Source organism: Cryptococcus depauperatus, chromosome 3, assembly GCF_001720195.1.
Source record: "Cryptococcus depauperatus CBS 7841 chromosome 3, complete sequence".
Classification (NCBI taxonomy): Eukaryota; Fungi; Basidiomycota; class Tremellomycetes; order Tremellales; family Cryptococcaceae; genus Cryptococcus; species Cryptococcus depauperatus.
In genome coordinates, this window is record NC_089470.1 from 1,100,388 (window position 1) to 1,118,023 (window position 17,636).

The 17,636-nt window shown below is 43.5% G+C and overlaps 8 protein-coding genes and 1 non-coding gene across 9 annotated transcripts; 5 read left to right on the top strand and 4 right to left on the bottom strand.

Moving 5' to 3' along the window:
* Positions 1-62: 62 nt before the first annotated feature.
* On the top strand, positions 63-4,050 carry L203_102694 (uncharacterized protein; the record flags this gene model as incomplete). Its single annotated transcript, XM_066212115.1, has 14 exons — positions 63-454; positions 501-531; positions 577-744; positions 788-856; positions 903-1,229; positions 1,275-1,364; positions 1,408-1,573; positions 1,621-2,114; positions 2,165-2,274; positions 2,324-2,579; positions 2,630-2,750; positions 2,804-2,995; positions 3,044-3,493; positions 3,542-4,050. 14 exons carry the CDS (start codon positions 63-65, stop codon positions 4,048-4,050), a joined length of 3,375 nt encoding a protein of 1,124 aa, XP_066068212.1.
* Positions 4,051-4,237: 187 nt separating this feature from the next.
* Positions 4,238-4,815, bottom strand: L203_102695 (protein mgr2; the record flags this gene model as incomplete). Its single annotated transcript, XM_066212116.1, has 5 exons — positions 4,238-4,360; positions 4,424-4,517; positions 4,570-4,621; positions 4,677-4,700; positions 4,767-4,815. 5 exons carry the CDS (start codon positions 4,813-4,815, stop codon positions 4,238-4,240), a joined length of 342 nt encoding a protein of 113 aa, XP_066068213.1.
* Positions 4,816-4,980: 165 nt separating this feature from the next.
* L203_102696 lies at positions 4,981-5,063 on the top strand. Its single transcript has one exon. It is a non-coding gene; the product is annotated as a tRNA-Trp (tRNA).
* Positions 5,064-5,431: 368 nt separating this feature from the next.
* L203_102697 (uncharacterized protein) lies at positions 5,432-5,851 on the top strand (the record flags this gene model as incomplete). Its single annotated transcript, XM_066212117.1, has 3 exons — positions 5,432-5,579; positions 5,635-5,780; positions 5,831-5,851. 3 exons carry the CDS (start codon positions 5,432-5,434, stop codon positions 5,849-5,851), a joined length of 315 nt encoding a protein of 104 aa, XP_066068214.1.
* A 970-nt stretch (positions 5,852-6,821) lies between these two features.
* Positions 6,822-7,850, top strand: L203_102698 (uncharacterized protein; the record flags this gene model as incomplete). Its single annotated transcript, XM_066212118.1, has 5 exons — positions 6,822-7,016; positions 7,073-7,100; positions 7,151-7,231; positions 7,291-7,415; positions 7,470-7,850. 5 exons carry the CDS (start codon positions 6,822-6,824, stop codon positions 7,848-7,850), a joined length of 810 nt encoding a protein of 269 aa, XP_066068215.1.
* Positions 7,851-8,015: 165 nt separating this feature from the next.
* Positions 8,016-9,881, bottom strand: L203_102699 (uncharacterized protein; the record flags this gene model as incomplete). The annotated part of the gene is made up of 2 exons (XM_066212119.1): positions 8,016-9,802; positions 9,851-9,881. The coding sequence occupies 2 exons, from the start codon at positions 9,879-9,881 to the stop codon at positions 8,016-8,018; spliced, it is 1,818 nt and encodes a 605-aa protein (XP_066068216.1).
* Positions 9,882-11,615: 1,734 nt separating this feature from the next.
* Positions 11,616-14,132, top strand: L203_102700 (uncharacterized protein; the record flags this gene model as incomplete). Its single annotated transcript, XM_066212120.1, has 8 exons — positions 11,616-11,963; positions 12,015-12,095; positions 12,232-12,327; positions 12,390-12,566; positions 12,615-12,917; positions 12,970-13,293; positions 13,341-13,518; positions 13,570-14,132. The coding sequence occupies 8 exons, from the start codon at positions 11,616-11,618 to the stop codon at positions 14,130-14,132; spliced, it is 2,070 nt and encodes a 689-aa protein (XP_066068217.1).
* A 996-nt stretch (positions 14,133-15,128) lies between these two features.
* On the bottom strand, positions 15,129-16,226 carry L203_102701 (uncharacterized protein; the record flags this gene model as incomplete). Its single annotated transcript, XM_066212121.1, has 3 exons — positions 15,129-15,450; positions 15,510-15,686; positions 15,739-16,226. 3 exons carry the CDS (start codon positions 16,224-16,226, stop codon positions 15,129-15,131), a joined length of 987 nt encoding a protein of 328 aa, XP_066068218.1.
* Positions 16,227-16,711: 485 nt separating this feature from the next.
* Positions 16,712-17,398, bottom strand: L203_102702 (uncharacterized protein; the record flags this gene model as incomplete). The annotated part of the gene is made up of 3 exons (XM_066212122.1): positions 16,712-16,898; positions 16,950-17,336; positions 17,382-17,398. 3 exons carry the CDS (start codon positions 17,396-17,398, stop codon positions 16,712-16,714), a joined length of 591 nt encoding a protein of 196 aa, XP_066068219.1.
* Between the last annotated feature and the right edge of the window lie 238 nt (positions 17,399-17,636).

Genomic DNA, 17,636 nt, shown 5'->3' on the forward strand with positions numbered 1-17,636 from the left:
ATTTTGTTTCTTATCTTTCATCACAATCGACCACATTAAAATCAGCTTCTTGAGCTTTTCTTATGCTCTCTTCTGTCAAGATTGTCAGCGGCGTGCATAAATATCTTGTCCGAAGCTCTGTATACGCAAGACCTGCTGCTCAGCGACTTATCAGCGTCTCGCACACGAGACTTGCCACGACTACTATTGCATACAATCGCCCCATCAGACTACCTCCCAAGCCCATTATGACGAACCCATTCCCACACTGTCCGCCTATTCCACAGGCAGAGGGCAAAGTCAATCTGATCCTGCCGCCCACAGAAGACAGAAAGCATAAGTATTTCGTGCTGGATAACGGTCTTGAAGTCATTGTCGTTAGTGATCCCAAGGCCGACAAAGCTGCGGCCAGTATGGACGTTGGCGTCGGGCATCTGAGCGATCCAGATGATTTACCGGGATGTGCCCATTTCTGGTGAGTGAATGGCACAGTATCAATGGACAAAACTGACGAGAAGCAGTGAACATTTGTTGTTTATGGGCACCAAGAAGGTGCATTGATAGTGAAAGTTTGGATTGTTAGCTAATCATGGGTAGTATCCTGAGGAGAATGCCTACCAACAGTATTTGACCTCTCACAATGGGAACTCAAATGCTTATACTGCAATGACTTCTACCAACTACTATTTTGATGTTGCTCCAGATGCTCTTGAGGGCGCACTGGATCGGTTCGCAGAGTTCTTCAAGGAGCCCTTGTTTAACGAGGTCCGTTTTATAGTATTTATGATTTTGCTGATGCATGATGTAGACGTGCACTGAGAGGGAAATCAAAGCAGTGGATTCAGAGCACAAGAAGAATTTGCAGAATGATCTCTGGGTATGTTGTAGATTCGTTTAGTATTTATCATGCTGACAGGTTACAGCGATTCTATCAGCTCGAAAAGTTCCTCTCTAAGCCCAATCATCCTTATAAAAAGTTTGGTACAGGCAACTATGAATCGTTGTGGTCGACGCCAAAGAAAGCTGGCCGGGATCCTCGCCAACAGTTGATTGAATGGTGGAAGAAGGAATATTGCGCTAGGCGAATGAAGCTTGTTGTAGCTGGTAGAGACGATATTGAGGTGTTGGAAAAATGGGTGAAGGAAAAATTCGGCAAGGTACTTGTCAGAACACAAGGAAAGCCAGATGTTGGATCGGATGGCGTAAGAGTTGTTTTTGAAGATAGTCCATATGGACCAGATGAACTTGGCGTAAGTATGCAGATTTTGTCCAGAGTGGTCGCTAAGCAAGCTTAGTCTTTTATCTATACAAAACCAGTGAGGGACATGAGAGGCTTAGAGCTTCTTTTCCCCTTTCCCGACTTGGACCACTTGTATAAATCTAGAGTGAGTCGAGCCTGATGATGTATATCTCGCTGACATCTGTCAGCCTACACAATTCCTTTCCCATTTCCTTGGCCACGAAGGCCGAGGATCTATCCTCTCTTATCTGAAGAAGAGAGGATGGGTCAATTCTCTTCAGGCTGGCAACAGCCATGAAGCCGCTGGATTTTCGCTATTCAAGGTCTCTGTCGATTTAACTCCTGACGGGCTTGGTGAGCTTCTCGAAACATGGAAACACCTTGTGTTTACAATTTTATAGAGCACTATCGTGACGTTGCACTCGTTATCTTCAAGTACATTTCCCTTCTTCGTTCCCAACCCCCTTCAACCGAAGCTTTCAACGAAATCAAATCTATTGCCGATATCTCTTTCCGCTTTGCCGAGCGTGGTCGGACTTCATCGTATTGTACCAATCTATCATCTTGGCTCCAGACTCCAGTCCCTAGAGAGAAGATCATCAGCAGCAAATGGCTTGTAGAGGAATACAACGAAAAAGAGTTATCCTCTGCTTTGCAATTGTTGGACCCAAGGAGAGCCAACATTGGTGTCACTTGCAGAGAACTGCCAAAAGGCACGGAAGGATCTTGGGATAATAAAGAACCAGTATATGGCACCGAATTTAAGAAAGTCAAATTTGATGAAGAATTTTTGAAAGAAGCGATGTCAGGTGCTATTTTGCCGGAACTTCAACTTCCTGGCCCAAATCTTTTCATTCCCAAGAACCTAGATGTCGACAAATTTGATGTGACAGAGGTGGGTTCGTGTTTTGTGGGAGATGCATAGGCTGATGATTGGATCTTAAGCCTGTCAAACGACCTGTCATTCTTAGAGATACTCCCTTATCTCGACTGTGGTACAAGCGAGATGACCGTTTTTGGTTACCGAAGACCAATTTGGATATCATGCTCCATTCGTGAATGCCTCACGTGTGCTTTCTTGAATTTTGCTAAATTTCATGTTAGACCCATCCTCAACAGTACCCCTCGCAATGCTGTCCTGTCTAGACTATTCTGCGACCTCTTCTCTGACGCTATTACTGAAGACGTGTACGATGCCGACCTTGCCGAGCTCAGTTTTCACCTTTACAGCACCCATAATTGGATTCAGATATCTGCAGGCGGGTTTAGTGATAAGCTGTCTGTTTTGACTGAAAAAATGCTTGAAAAGTTTGTCAATTATAAGGTTGATGAAAGTAGATTCCAAGAAATTGCTGAAGCTGTGAGTTCGAGGAAAACCATCAAAGTCTCGTGAAGCTCATTTATGTGTAGTTGAGACTGTACTGGAAGAATTTCGGAATGAGTGATCCTTGGAAGATTGCTAGATTTTACAGTTCCTATGTTACACATGAGATCATATGGACCCAGGAGGAGAAACTGAAAGAATTGGAACGTGAGTTGACATTCACTTTCTGCATAAGAATCTACAGCCAATAAAACTTCCAGATATCACCGTTGCCGATGTCCAGACCTTTGGACAAGAGGTGTTGAAACGGCTCCACATCGAGACTTTGATACACGGCAACACCTCTCCAGTAGGCGCCAAAGAGATTCAAGATATGCTCGAAAAGGTTCTTCATCCACGACAACTATCTCCGAGCGAATTGAACGGTCCAAGGTCTCTACTTCTTCCTACTTGTGAGTGATATCATAACTGAAGAAGTGCCTACCTGTAACACTATGCAGCATCTGAATACGTTTGGTCAATTCCTGTCCCAAACAAATCGGAAGTCAACGGCGCCATAGTCTATGAGTGCCACGTCGGCGATCCAACGAACGTAACTCTCCGTAACCACTTATCCCTCTTCTCTCAAATTGCTTCTGAACCTTGTTTTGACACGCTCCGTACCAAATATCAGCTCGGTTACATCGTGAGTGGTCACGCTACGCGATCAGTGGGCTCTATGGGATACGCTGTCCTAGTTCAATCAGAGAGGCATCCTGTATATGTTGAAACTAAGATAGAGGCTTTCTTGGATTCGTTAAAGAACACCATTGAGGCAATGAGTGAGGAGGAATTTGAAAAACATAAACAGAGCCTTATATCAAAGAAAGAAGAAACTCCAAAGAATCTGTCTGAAGAGACAAAGAGGTTCTGGGGAAGAATAACAGATAGGTATTTTGAGTTTTCTAGACGTGAGTTGTCTCTGTTTCTATTATCATTTGAGTACTGAGTGTCTGTAGGTGAAATCGATGTAGCAGAGTTGCGCAAAACTACCAAGGGAGATATCCTTGATGTGCTTATGACTTACATCCACACATCATCACCCACTCGTGCCAAATTTTCTCTTCATCTCAAATCCCAATACAAAGGTACAAAATTTGATACGGCATTAGCTGCTCCACTCATAGAAAGCTTAAGCAACGCCGGTATTGCTATTCAACATGAGGCCATCCAGACATTAATGTCCAGTAACCCTACCTTGAGCCAAGTCAAAACTTTCGCCACAGCTACTATCGATGGCGCCACTGATATTTCTGACAGTGTCAAGACGGATCTCAAATTAGCTGTTGAACAGTTGAAGGGTATTGAAGCGGGCCCCGGTTTAGAGGCGGGCTCTGGTCCTAGTCCTGAAGAAGCCAAGCTTCGCTCAAGTAACATCTGGATTGACAACATCTATGATTTCAAGGCAAGATTATTGCCATCCAAGGCCGCTACTCCAGTGGAACCTTTATCAACTTTCACCTCTTAACTTGAACTGTAGATTAGAAAAAGTGCATGCATTTACAACTGTCGCAGCCCAGGATACTAAGAGTGATGCTTGCATAACTTGTTGTTTCTTCATGTATAGTCTGTCAATTGATAAATGCCTGTCAAAGGTCGCTTCTCGATTGGAGTGGTTTCATTGCTTCACTATTGTTCAGCAGAAATTAGTAGTCCTACTCTCTCTCTGTTTGCCTTCTCTTCTCGGCTTGTTGCCAGGCCATCCGCCAAGGATCACTCGCTGATTTGTTTGTCATTGGAGAGAGAATGTATTTGTGTTCGGATTCAGTTCGGATGACCTATCAAGATTTTCGTCAGTTGACAGTGGAAACAAAGATAGTCCAGAGACCTCAAACACTTACAGAGCCGATGGACATAAAGAAGCCAAAAGTGGCTGCGGAAGAAAGCATGTATTGAGAAAGGGTAGCTACGACACCACGAGGTCCAGGACCGGCACTGAAGATACGATGTGGGCATTATATAGCTCTTATGTCAAGTAAGAACGTACCGCATGATAGAGAAGGAGCCAAAGATAAAACCAATGGTCAAGCCGACACAACCTTTCCACTTCATCAACATGCGTCCATTAACCAACATCAGACGCATAGCACATACTTCCCATTATGGCTCCCATCTTCACTATCAGGATTGAGGCAGGTGGTCAGCCACATGGAAACCAGAATCATTTTGGCGTTAAAGACATACTCTTGTCAAAGTTGGAGCCGCCGGCGACAGTTTGAGGAGGAGGAGGCATTTTGATGAGTGTTTAATGTATTTATTGAAGTTAAAAGGATGTGATGAGAGAAAAGATCAAAGGGTGATAGTAAAAGTGAACCTAACGGAAAAAAAGTGAAGTTCAACTAGATTCTTTATCTTGAGATGAATATATAAAAGTAGCTTGAAACTTTTATCACGTCGAGGAGCTGTAGTTCAGTGGTAGAATATCGGATTCCAATTAAAGGGAGTATCCGCCGGTCGCAGGTTCAATCCCTGTCAGCTTCAATTTTTTTTTTTTGCATCCCTCTCTTGTACTGAACATATTCAATTATGAACCACGTGCCTTGATGGACTTTTGTCAAGGATTTGATCCCGTTATATAGATAACATTAGATATATTACGCGGACTTTTGAATCTCTTGTCGCCTAAAGAGTCAAAGCTGCTATTGTAGAAGCCGAAAACACTGTTGAGATTGGCCAACTTTCACCTATGGTGGTTGATCTCCTCGGAATCTACGTTGACCGTATCGTTCCCTTTACTGAGCATCAAGAGATTGAAATCCTTACCCTTCAAGTCTGAAAACGTTTCTTCCTCTTCTGGTGAAGATGGTGCACCTGCGAAAAAATCCAAAGGCCAGGTATTCCGAGAAAAAATGGCTCAACGAACGAACAAGGAACTGTATGATGGAGCCAATGTCAATTTGGGTGTCGGTATACCCGTTTTGGCCACCAACTACCTGCCGGAAGATATGAAGGTCTGGGTGCAAAGTGAAAACGGAATTTTGGGTATGAGGTCGATGGGTGTGGTACCGATTTCGGTCAACATCTCTCAGCTTTCTCTAATAAATTCGCAAAGGCATTATCAATGCTGGCGAAGAGACTGTTACGCTTATTCCCGGAGCCTCAGCCTTTGACTCTTCAGAATCTTTTGGTATGATCCGTGGTGGTCACGTCGACGTCTCCATCTTTGGCGCTATGGAAGTTTCTGCTAACGGTGATCTTGTAAGGTGTGTTTATTGATCATCATTATCGATTTGACTAACCACTTTCAGGTCAACTATATGATTCCTTGAGCCTCTTGTCAAGGATATGGGCGGAGCCATGGATCTTGGAATGGATTGAATTGCTGATGAACATACTCTATAAGAGGTCAAAAACAAGACTGATGCAAAGTTCAGAATGAGATAGCCTTTCAAAACATTCCAATCTGTCAACTACCTGTAATCCACTCGTGTGAGTAGCTCATTAGATAGGTATACAGAGCCACGCTGTGGGTTATAGACTTGTCATGTTTTGGACCTTTCTCCACATGCATGGCATATCACGTTTTGCTTTCATGTTCTCTTAATTCGCAGCTGATACGATGTCCAAGTTTTGTAATTCATTAACATAGACTTTAAATGATAATTAATGACATCTCACAGTTTGAGATTATTTCAACATTTTAATGCTCCTTTTTATATCGCAATAATAGCTGTATATCTCCAAGAACAACAAATGTTCAGCTAAATCAAAAACGCAGTCTATGGTTGTGCTGGGAAGTGATGTGACATTGTAGTTGCTTCTCATGATATAGTCTTTTATAGATGCAAGTGCATTCCAGCTGACTCTAACTTGGTTTGATATATTGTCTCTAATCGTACAGGACTCACTCTGATATCCAAAATTGTTACAAGCATTTCCACAGATTGTTGACAGGGATTCGTCCAGCGCTGACGATTATACGCATAAAGCAAAGTATACTGGACATTTCCAACAGCCTATATATATCTCTCTGAAAGTCAAAGTCAATAGATATGAACCTTTTCAGCGGTGTTATAACGTAAAGCAGCGAAATGAGAAACAAAGTAAAAATACAACATTTTGAATAAAAATCAAAATAAACAAATGTATATATTGAATTATCTCTAAAAAGAATTGATTTTTTCTATTTTTCATTCTCCTCTTACTTTCCATCCGCAAATTCCGTCTTGAAAGTCTTTTTGATGCCACCATCCTTTTCTCTCTCCTCTATCCTTCCGCTTCTCTTTGCAGTCTAAAACGATGCCTGCCATACTTCGCCCATTCTTGACTCGTCTCTGGGCGAGTTATACGACAGCACTACGTGAAAGACCTCTGCAAACCAAGATGGTTCAAAGCGGTGTCTTGTTTATTTCGGCAGACTTGATTGCGCAAATTGGCATTGAGGGGAAGAGCCTTTGCAAAACAGGCTTGGATGACGGAGAGGAAGTCTATGATGTGAGTTGAGTCATAACCGGTCGCTTGGATTAATCTAACATCTTGAATTATCACAGATATCTCGGGTAGGCAGGATGACATTTTGTACGCCAACCACGCAAAACAACCGTAACGTTTCTGACTTAGGAGTCTAGATGGAACGGTTGTTTTTGCACCTCTTGCTCATTTGTGGCTAAACAGGTTAGAAAAAGTCAAGCTTTCCAACCGCCTTACCAGTGAGCTATTTTGTCAAAGGCGATATCTTGGGAAGGTCTTTGACGTAATCATCATCTAGCAACCTTGGCGAAAGTCTGCCTAGATGTTTCTATTTGGGGCCCATTTGTCGCATTCATGTTCCCCACGGCTCTTGGTTTGTTGGAAGGAAGAAGTTTCAATGAAATTTCTGAAAAAGTTGCCATGGTATGTCTAAGCGCCCAACATTCTTTCTTCTCATCGTTAACCATCATTGGAAAGCTCTGGTTCCCAACTTGGCAAAAAGCTGTTTGCGTTTTTGCCCCTACCCAAATCCTCAACTTTGCAGTGGTTCCGCCTCAACATCGTCTACTCGTTCTTCAATCGGTCGGCATGTGTTGGAATATCTTTCTTTCATGGCAAAACAACGAAAACAACAAGCTATTGGCCGCTGCTACTGCCAAGCTGGAAAAAGCAAGAGCACATGCCATGCAAGTAGAAGCAGAGAATGTCGACGGTGATGAGCATATCAGAGATGTTGAGATGGTTAGTAAGGACATCGAAGAGGCCAAAGAAGCGGTCAGAAGGGCAGAAGAGGAGAAGACAAAGACGAAGAGGGAGGGCGGAGAAATGGGTATTGGTGTTAGGATGGGTTGGTCTTAAACCAGTATATCGCCTCCGGCCTGGATGTGCTTCAATTGTTGACATTTCATCTAGAATCACTAGAATACATATATAGAATTTAGATATTGCTATCATAGATATCTAGATATCCAATTTTGTGACCTATGTAACTTTGTAGACCGTAGAGTGTTATACTGACTCAATTTAAATTGCCCTTGGGATACCATCGTTATATTTTTCAATAACGTTGAGCCTTGAAGCTTGCCAGGGGAGAGGAGAGATTACAGGAGGATATTCTGCTACGGTGCTTTTCCTCTGTTGCAAGGTATTTGGGTTATTATCGTATTGGACATGCGCGCTTTCAAAGCATTCATTTTCATACGAAGCTGGCGCAACTTGAGCACTCTTGATTATCTCTTCATCTTCCTGCAAAGCATCAGTTACAGAGACTGTTGCATCACCGCTCTTTTCATTTTTGCTGGGTGTTTTGACGTTTTGTGGAGGTACCAGACCTTCTGACGGCACATTGTTCAACGGACTGGATGCTAGGCTTGTGCAAGTAGAGACTGAGCTTCTTTTTCTTTCCTCATTTTCTTTCACTACATCGGCCAGGTAAGTAATTCTGCTAGATCGTTGACCAGAAGGCGAGGGGCCATTTAAACTTAGATTTCGAGCTTTCATAGCAGGGACCAAATCTCCTGTCTGGAGGGTGTTGGTCGGCTTTGTTGATAAAGCAGCCGGGGCAGAGGTAGATGGCACTGTCATGAACGATGCTGAAGTTGATGAGTTTTCTGAGGTAGCACTGGTGTTTGATGGCGACTGTATGAGGATAGCTTTTGCTGCAGGTATTTTGGGAGGAAAACCCCTCCAGGCGTCGAAAAGGCTAGTTGTGGATGAGGCACCTACCTCTTCAGAAATTGAGCTCTTTGGGCTGACAAAATGGTTTTTGGGACTGATCACTGATGGAGCAGACTTGAGAGCAATAACCGAAGTACAAGTCAAAGGTGCTGGTTGATCTATAGGCAAGCTCGTGGAACTGGTTGTAAATTTACGCCCAACTGATGCGGCCGCCAATTTGAGAGAATCGGGTCTCTGTCGTCGAGATGAAGCTTTAAGAGAACGAGGTGGTGCTTGTACCAAGGGTATGGAGCGTGCCGATGCGTTATGTGAGCCAGGGATTCTAATGCCCGCCGAGGTAGCGCTAAAAGGGTGAGAAATAGAAAGTTCCACATCATGCTCTCCCGGTTGAAGTTCACCCTTTTTGATAGATGGCCGACGACTCTCTGGCGCAATAGTCTCGTTAATCAACCGAACGGGTAATCTAGATGGATCAATGCCAGCAGGCTTGACTTTTACCAAATCTTCAGCACCACCAATGCTGACCTTTCTAACTGACAAAGTCTCGCTGTACTCCTTGTCGGATAATCCTCCAGACAAAACGGAGGGCCGTCTGTCTCCTACCGCAACTACCCCAGCTGCTAAGGAATTCGCTTCTACACCTTGATAACCTAGCAAGTGAGGATTTACTGAAGATGAATGGGAAGCTCGTCTTCCGCCGCCAAAAGGTAATAGCTCGGAGGAAGCTTGAGCTTCTTGCTCGCATGACAATGTCGATGCTACCGAGTTGACTCGCGTGATGATGTCAGGCGCATGAGGATTATGGCTCAGCCGTCGAACATCGATGCGTTTCTCGACAAAGTGAGGCTGGGAGAGTATCTCTCCACGTTTCTCATGAATATCAGATGGCGTTTCCTTCAATGAAGAATATTGGTCGTCGTCTTCAACTGTTACTTCCAATCCGCCAGACTGGTGAACATGACGGTTCTGGTGACACATGTGACAGCGTGGCAATGCTCTCTCCTGAGCTGTGGGGTCCCAGATGCCATCGTTGGGGTTAAATCCTCGGTTTTTGTGTGACGAAGAATAGCGACGATATATAAAAGTAGCGAGAAAGAGGATTGTAAAAAGTAGAATTGGAGATACCACCACGGCTATGTAACTTCAGCAGCCTATCCTGATCATAAATACCTCGTACTTGCCTGTTATTTTTACGATATCAGAGACTACCATGGCTTATCAGTGTTTGCAACGAACGTAGCTCTTGAGCTTTACGAGCTACAGTCATGCTGCACTTTCCACTACCCGTCGTTACTGATAAGGTTGACAGAGGCGCAAAGCAAAAGGAAAATGTCAAAGGATCCATTTGAATGGAAGAGATGCAAAGAGTTTTGAGAGAGTTTCCAAGTATTGAAAGGGAAAGAAATACTATGAAGCTGCAATAGATCAGATGCATAATAAAGAAAAGATAACAAATTTATAGGAATGAGAGACCTTGGCGTGCCTGAGATGACCGACGGCCATGAAACCTGTGAGATGCTGTGAAAGATATATAAAGCCAGCGGTTTTTTTTCGAACGCAACCAAATTCATCTTTTACCACTCCATCTACTCAACATAAAAAATTATTATTTATTATGCAGCTTCCAGCCAGCTCTGATTCTGACAAGACCACTGTCGACGTTGATGGGTTCAAGGTCGTCGTTGCTCTGGACGATACCATCCACTCGACTACTGGCAGGTTGACGAGGAAGACGTTTCCAAAGGTACTGGTATGCCTTGTGCTTTTATTGGCGCTGTGGAAATTGCTGACTTGTTCGTAGCCGAGGCAACTATGAAGCTCCACATCGGTCCCTCCAACGTTGACGACAACATTCATGTGAATATGGTCAATGACTTCCAAGGCCATCCATACCAATACTTTTGACCCTATGCTACCCCATCGTCTTCACCACCTTGGTCATCACCACCATGACAGTCCGTTTGCGCCTCGTTTTGATAATGGGTTTTCAATCATCCCTGTATGATACTTGACAAGTAATGGTGTTTTCACCTTTTGTATTTGTTTCCGATATCTTGACGCTCACTTTGATAGTCTTTATAAATCTCAGGTGTGTCTGCCAAGTTGAAAGTTGAACTGTTTAGTCACTCTCTCCTTTCAACCTGTCCGGTTTTTTTTTGGGACCCACACATCGCCGTAGTCAGACCACATCCGCAGGTGATTATGCCCTCAACCAAGATATTTGCTCGTCATTATCGTTCTTTAAGAGACTAGGATGTTATTCTCTCGTCGTTGTGAGTGGCCTCTCTTTCTTTCTATTTGCTCTATTTTCGAAATGTATATATCTAAAACTTGTACAACACAATCATTCATGTAGAAACTATTTGCATTGAAAGATATTCTGTTTACATCTCAAATAAAACGTCAAGACTTAATTTTTTTTTACCTATTGCTCAAACGAAACAACGACATTCATCTCAATCAAATCCGTTCAATCTTTAAGATCGAGTCTTGACAATGAACAATTGTTAAGAACTCGAACAATACCACCTACTAAGGCAGCACTGTCATAACCTTGATTAATTGATAGAGCGTCTTCTACAACTTCAAAGCCTCTTTCAACGAGTGAAGAAGGTTAAAAGTTTGCAAGCTATTCTTCTGACTTGATACACAGTGAAATACTTGATTATAGAGGCACCTCTGCAGAGATAGCCATGATTTATCAAATCTTTTATGAATAACACCAACAATCGATATATATATCCTCAAGATGTATTTATTTCTAAACTTGAACTGAAAATACAAAGATAAGAGAAAAAAAAGAAAGATAGATACAAAGTTGTATTTGTTAAACACAACTCTCCCACGGTGTAACGTCAACTTGGACACAGTTCTTGATTTCTTTCTTTCCTCTTGCAAAATTCAAAAGATCTTCTTTCCTTACAGAGAGGGCAAAAACGCTGCCTTATGACAGTTACCCCTCCATCAATCTCAAAGTTGCGCCTCTCAACGTCTTCCTCGTCGTCCGCTCATTCTCTCGACCTTCCTTCTCTTCAACCCCTCTCTCATTCTCATCCCCTCTTGTCAGCACCAGAATTTGATGTGGATGCCTTTTTGCAGTCCAGAGTACATATACCTCTAGAAGAGCTACGATCGGAATTGAGAAACTATCTAGAAGGATTAAGGGAAGAGCTGGTAAAGCTTATCAACGGAGACTATGAGGAGTTTTTGTCACTGGGAACAGGGTTGAGAGGCGAAGAAGATAGATTGAGCAGATTATCTACACCATTAGAGGATGTGAGGATGGAAGTGGAGGTAAGTGCTGCCTGGCTTGCTCTGATTGATGAGAGCTGACTTGTATGTCAGTCTGTCCGAAATGATCTAGCCGAGCATCAGGCGAGGATGCAAGAAAAATTGGACGAAAGGGCCGCTTTACGAGAAGAAAAGGTAATTAAGGGCACGATTCGACTGGCTGACTACTTCACAGGCCTTGCTGGACCTTCTTCAACGACTCTTTGATACCATCTATAGAGCAGAAATCTTGCTTGATCAATCGCCTTCAGAGGAACATGAAATCTCCAAGAACATAGCACGGGTAGCAGGAGAACATACACAAATAGTGTATCTCTTGAACAAGGCAAGGAATGAAGGATGTTCCATTGTAAACATAGTCGAAGAGGTGCGTTATAGCGATACGAGTAAAGGTCATACAAGGATACAATCTAAGAAGCGTTTATCTAGCGAATCGTAAGGATCAAAAGTCGAGCATTGCAAGGCCTTTCAACTGTACTTTTGTCAGAGCTTCAGAACCAAAGCGCATCTGGCTTGGAACAGTGTCTAAAAACCTATCAGGCTATTGAAGGATGGGAAGAAGCTCAAGAAGTTGTTCGCAAATCCATTAGACAGTTTTGCCGAGATGTATGTAGTTTCGGCTGTACTTTGTGCAATCTGCTCATCGTTTCATAGAACACCTTAGCTTTAGACCTTTCCCTTTCCTCGTCTCCCATAGCGCCTAAAACACCTCATCCTCTACATGATCCCTTGTCGGCTCTACGCCTTCCTCCGACCGATACAACTCCACTAGCATCCATCTATAATCGGAATCTTGCTCACGTAGCGATGTACCAATCACTTATAGATATTGGTGAAAAAGTGTCCAATAAGTTTGACTTTCTGGCAAAAGTTATTTGGCCTGAAATAGGAGAGGCTATTATGGATAATTTGGGCAATGTCATATTTGCAGCTGGAAGACCAGATGAGCTTCACAAGGTGACATTAGCTAAATTGTGATTTTTGAATGATAAAAGACTGATAAACGTAGAACTACACTACAACATACCGGTTTCTATCATTGCTCGAATCTATAGCTCCTTCAGTTCGTTCAGTCATAGCGATGCGCCAAAGTCCAACATACTTAACATTTGAGCGTCGTTGGCAACTACCTGTTTACTTTCAACTTCGGTGGAAAGAGATCGTGGGTCAATTAGAGCCATCATTAACTGGACAGCCGAATTACTCGGGTGACAAGGATGCAGAATGGAGATTAAATCAGAGCGGAGCAGTTTGGAAGGCATTGGAAAAGTGTTGGAATGAGAACGTTTATATTGCGGAACTAGCGCCAAAATTTTGGAGATTAAATTTGCAGGTGAGCGAGGTCTATCTCCTTCCTGTGTCAATACTGAGAGAGCATAGATTATCGCTCGTTATGAAACATACATCAAATCCACTTCAGAGAGCTATGTCATTCAAAACGGAGATGTCAGTCAAGAAGATACAGTCTTGCGCTTCTTGTCAGCAGCAGTCATTGATCTTAATAAATTGACTGCAAGGGTCGAAAAGTTGGAAGTTGTGCAGAAATTGAACCTTGGTGGTTGGTAATCATAGAATTTTTTTGGACATGTCCGCTGATTACCTGTGACAGACCATTTGTCTCCTTCAACTTCACATCATACTTCTAGGATAATAGCAATCCTTGTCCGCCGCTGCGTTGACCCTCTGAAACTGATCCGATCCATTGCTTCCCAGTTCCGAGCTTCCCATACTTCTTCTTCATCTAATCCTATACAACCGAGCTATTTTGTCTCCTCCGTTCTAAAGCCTGTACATTCGCTGTTTAAACAACAACCAGCCTTGAGAGAATTATATGGTGAGGAGCTTGGAGCACAAGTGGCACACTCTGTCTTTACCAACTATGCTTCTACTTTGGCTAGTGTCAAAAAAACTGAAGATTTACTCCGGAAACATCGTAAATCCAAAAAGACTGGGCTCTCATCCTTTTTCGGGGGAGGCGGAGGGAGCGGAGATTCCGCAGCCATCAAGGAAGGGGATGTTTCTGGAGTCAAAGAGGAGGAAATGTTTACAAATCAGATGAAAACAGATATAGCAGCACTGCGAAAGGATGTGGAGGGACTTGGAGTTGACGTTGAAGGGTTGGAGAGTTGGAAGGAGCTACAGGCTGTGGTTGATAAACCTAGTGAGGTATAGATGAGTAATGATACGACTTTGGAGTAGTGTAAGTTCAAATGACAACTAATCTTGTCCAAGTTGCGTCATATTGTCTACTGTCAAACGCTGTACAACAGTCATAAAAACCTGGGCTTTGCAGTAGAAATACAAAATATCTTCAAGTCATGTAGCCGAGCTTCATGTTTAGAGTGTCATCAATATACAATCCACCAACTCGTCAGCAAATATTAATAAACGATTCAGCTTTATCATGCCATATGCTCATTAGCCATGCTCTCAATATTCCACTATTAATCAGCCTACAGCTTGCCGAGTTTGTATCAAACCAAATGGTCAAATTCAACTCTTCAAGTCTCCTTCATTATCAGACAACCTTGCCCCTCAAAATACTACAAGAATAAAAGATAATCTTGCCTAATTATGGAAAATCAACTGCAGGAGCGTTTTGTAGTATGTACTTTGTTTTGAAAAACGACAAAAAATACTGGTAGGCAGCCAAAGTGGACAACTGAGCTGAAATATTGTTGTTTTTATCAAATATTCTTACTGATCTGTTGAATCTTGTATGGTCACTGATGGAAAAGCTTGCCAAATAACATGAATAATGAAATGTTGAAAATGTTGTAAAGATACACTTAAAGCACATGTTATCCAGCTTGGCCCATCAGAACTGTCTCATTTAACTTGAGCTCCGTAATGAAGCTCATCATATGTCACCCTTTTTTAAATGATTATTGAACTCTTTTGAAACAATGGCTCGTCATTGGCAGTACATATTCTGACAACGATATGGTGGATAAAGTCTTTTCAGTCAAGAGACATTTCATACCTCGTAAAGGCTAAAGATAAATGACAGAAAGCTGGGATAGAAGATAAAAATCAGCTATTGACGAGAAGACTAAGGGTTAAACTGAGACAGGAGAAGCAAATGCTGAGTTATTAGTTTGTTGGTTTCAAAATGAACGAAAACATACATACACAAATATTAATATATCACCACGAGGGACTCCATCTTTAAAGTACGACTTGAGTTCCCGTCCAGACCAATAATGCCGTAGCAATCACTATTTCCATGCCCCAGCTTCCCTCTGTTGTTCCCTTTATAGTTCTCATTGCACCATTTGGATTTCTTGTATTCTGGCTGACTTGCAAGGCATCGGGAATCTGTTGATCATTTACATCTGCCCAGTTTATTACTGAACCGCTACCGCTTCCTCCCCCACCAGTACTAGAACCTGCGTATGGGTTGTCGGAGGATGAAGGACAATCATACTTGAGATGGTTACCGAACGCTTCTGTCAAAGGTTTACCACGTATGCCTGGTATCGTGTATTGTCTGTTACCCATCTTTTGGTGAGCTAATCATGATGTGTACTTTGAGCGAAGAAGACTTACGCAGCTTTGAACATCTCATACATGCATCCTGTACACTTTGCCTGTGTGAACACCGAGTTTCTGTACGATTCTAAATCTGTATTTGAACCGCGTAAAAGAGCATTCAAAAATACGTTGGAATTGGCTGTTGTAGAGGTATTGAGAGTAGCTGGAAGACAGAGATCAGATGTGCCATTGCTGCGCTCGTGATATCAGCCTCTGGCACATAAATGAAAGTTGAGAGACTGACTAATGCACTTGACAAGCCAGTGTCCTGTAGCTTGACGAGTAATTCTCAATGATAGCACCTAAAGCGCCCACCAGACCATTACCCATATCACACTTTGACGTGAGTTGTGCTTTTCCGTCATTCAAAGCAGCCTCTGAGCAAGTCTGGCCGCAAACTGTCCCGAGGTACCCGTTGAGTTGGGTTGAGTATGAAGCATTTTGAGACGGATTAGCTATAAGGTCAGCAAGACTTGCGAGGCCAAGACATGTGCCGAGAGGAGTAGTTGTCAGGTTGACAAGAGTAATAAGACAAGACATGGAAGCTACTTGAGCTGCTTGAAGGGTTTGGAGGAAAGCGACTTCACTCGACGTGCCTTGAGAACCTGAATTGCCAGAAGACGACGAGGTGGGTTTAGGGGGTGGTACGCTGGAGGGGTTTCCCCTACCGAAGACGCCAGCAAGAGCTGGGCCCGCCAGCAAGAAGGGGGCGAGTAAATAGCAAAAGCGCATGATGTGGTTTTCCGAGAAAGAATAGGTTTCAAGAGATGGCTGTGCTCACAGAGCCTCTACCAAATGGCAAGAAAAGTATACAATCAGTATCAACTGCGGGTTCAGCGTCAAGACCTTGAAAACAAGAGAGTTGAACAAATGGAAACCATCTTGAAAGGATGACAGTCATTGACAGTCTAGGAGAGAAAACACAAAGGACGACAAAAGCTTGGCCCTTAATGAATGGGAGCGCTCTTTCATGTCCATCAAGACAAACGCTGTTCGTCATCTGAATCGACACTGTTAGCTAGCGCACCGAAATAAAGTACCTTATGCATGATCCATATAAGTGAGGATTTGATTCAATAGTCATAGATATCAAATTTGAAGCTGTCTTTGTAAAAGAAGAGTCGAGGTTTGTACACAGTCGAGGATGTTGATTACTATTTGGGGTCAGGCTATGTTGATTGATCCTATCTAGGCTGTTGCCAAAAGCTCCCAGGGTGTCACTGTGAAACGTCGTGTTGCTGTCCAGCATCAGTACCCTCGGCGACATCTGTCTCTTGGCCGATCGTTTTCGCACGAGCAAGACGCTCTTCGGCAGCCTTGATCTGGGTTTGGCGCTCTTCAGCAGCCTTAATTTGGGCTTCCAGCTCTGCCAACTGATTTTCGAGCTGGGGAAGTTGGGAACGGCTGAACCGTAAGAGATTAGCGCCTCGTCTCGTACAAGCCTACACGACGGACCGTTTGGCAACTATTTCTTGAAGATGCTTGATCGCCTCCTCACTATCGTCTCCGCTCTTATTCACCCTAGCACTGGCATCCACCCTAGCACTGGCATCGCTCAAGATATCCCAGTCGCTCTCTCCCTGGTCACTGACCTTGACGAAAGAGTTATCCCCATGGGATTGGCTCGAGGTGCCCAACCGCGATGAATGAGAGATGCTCTGCTTTGCAAAAGCCGCCGCCGGAGCAGGACTCAGCCCACTGCTCCTCGCTGCAGGCGGTGTTCCATGCTGCTGTTGTCCCACCACGGCGTCCAACAAGCTGGAGGCTGAGCCACTCATGTGTGGCTGAAGGTATGGGAGATTCAGGTGCTGCGTAGGCTGTGGTGCAGCCGCACGGATAGAGCTGCAAACGGTCGGCCTACGAGCCACTCAAACTTGTAACACTCACCCTTGTGGATAAGACATGATGTGGTGAAAGAAACAAAATGAAATAAAAGTCTAATTCACACTTTATCAAACGTAAAGTCCCCCGTGACTGTTTTTACACGTGGCAAATTTCTTCCGTCACTATACATCCCAAGCCATTTAAAGTGCATCTTTGTTCCATTCATACCAAGCCGATTGGCCATGCATTGCGGGGCTCCACACAGTACACCTCTCCGCCACTGTGCATAACCTACGAGAAGCTTTCCCACGGGTGATT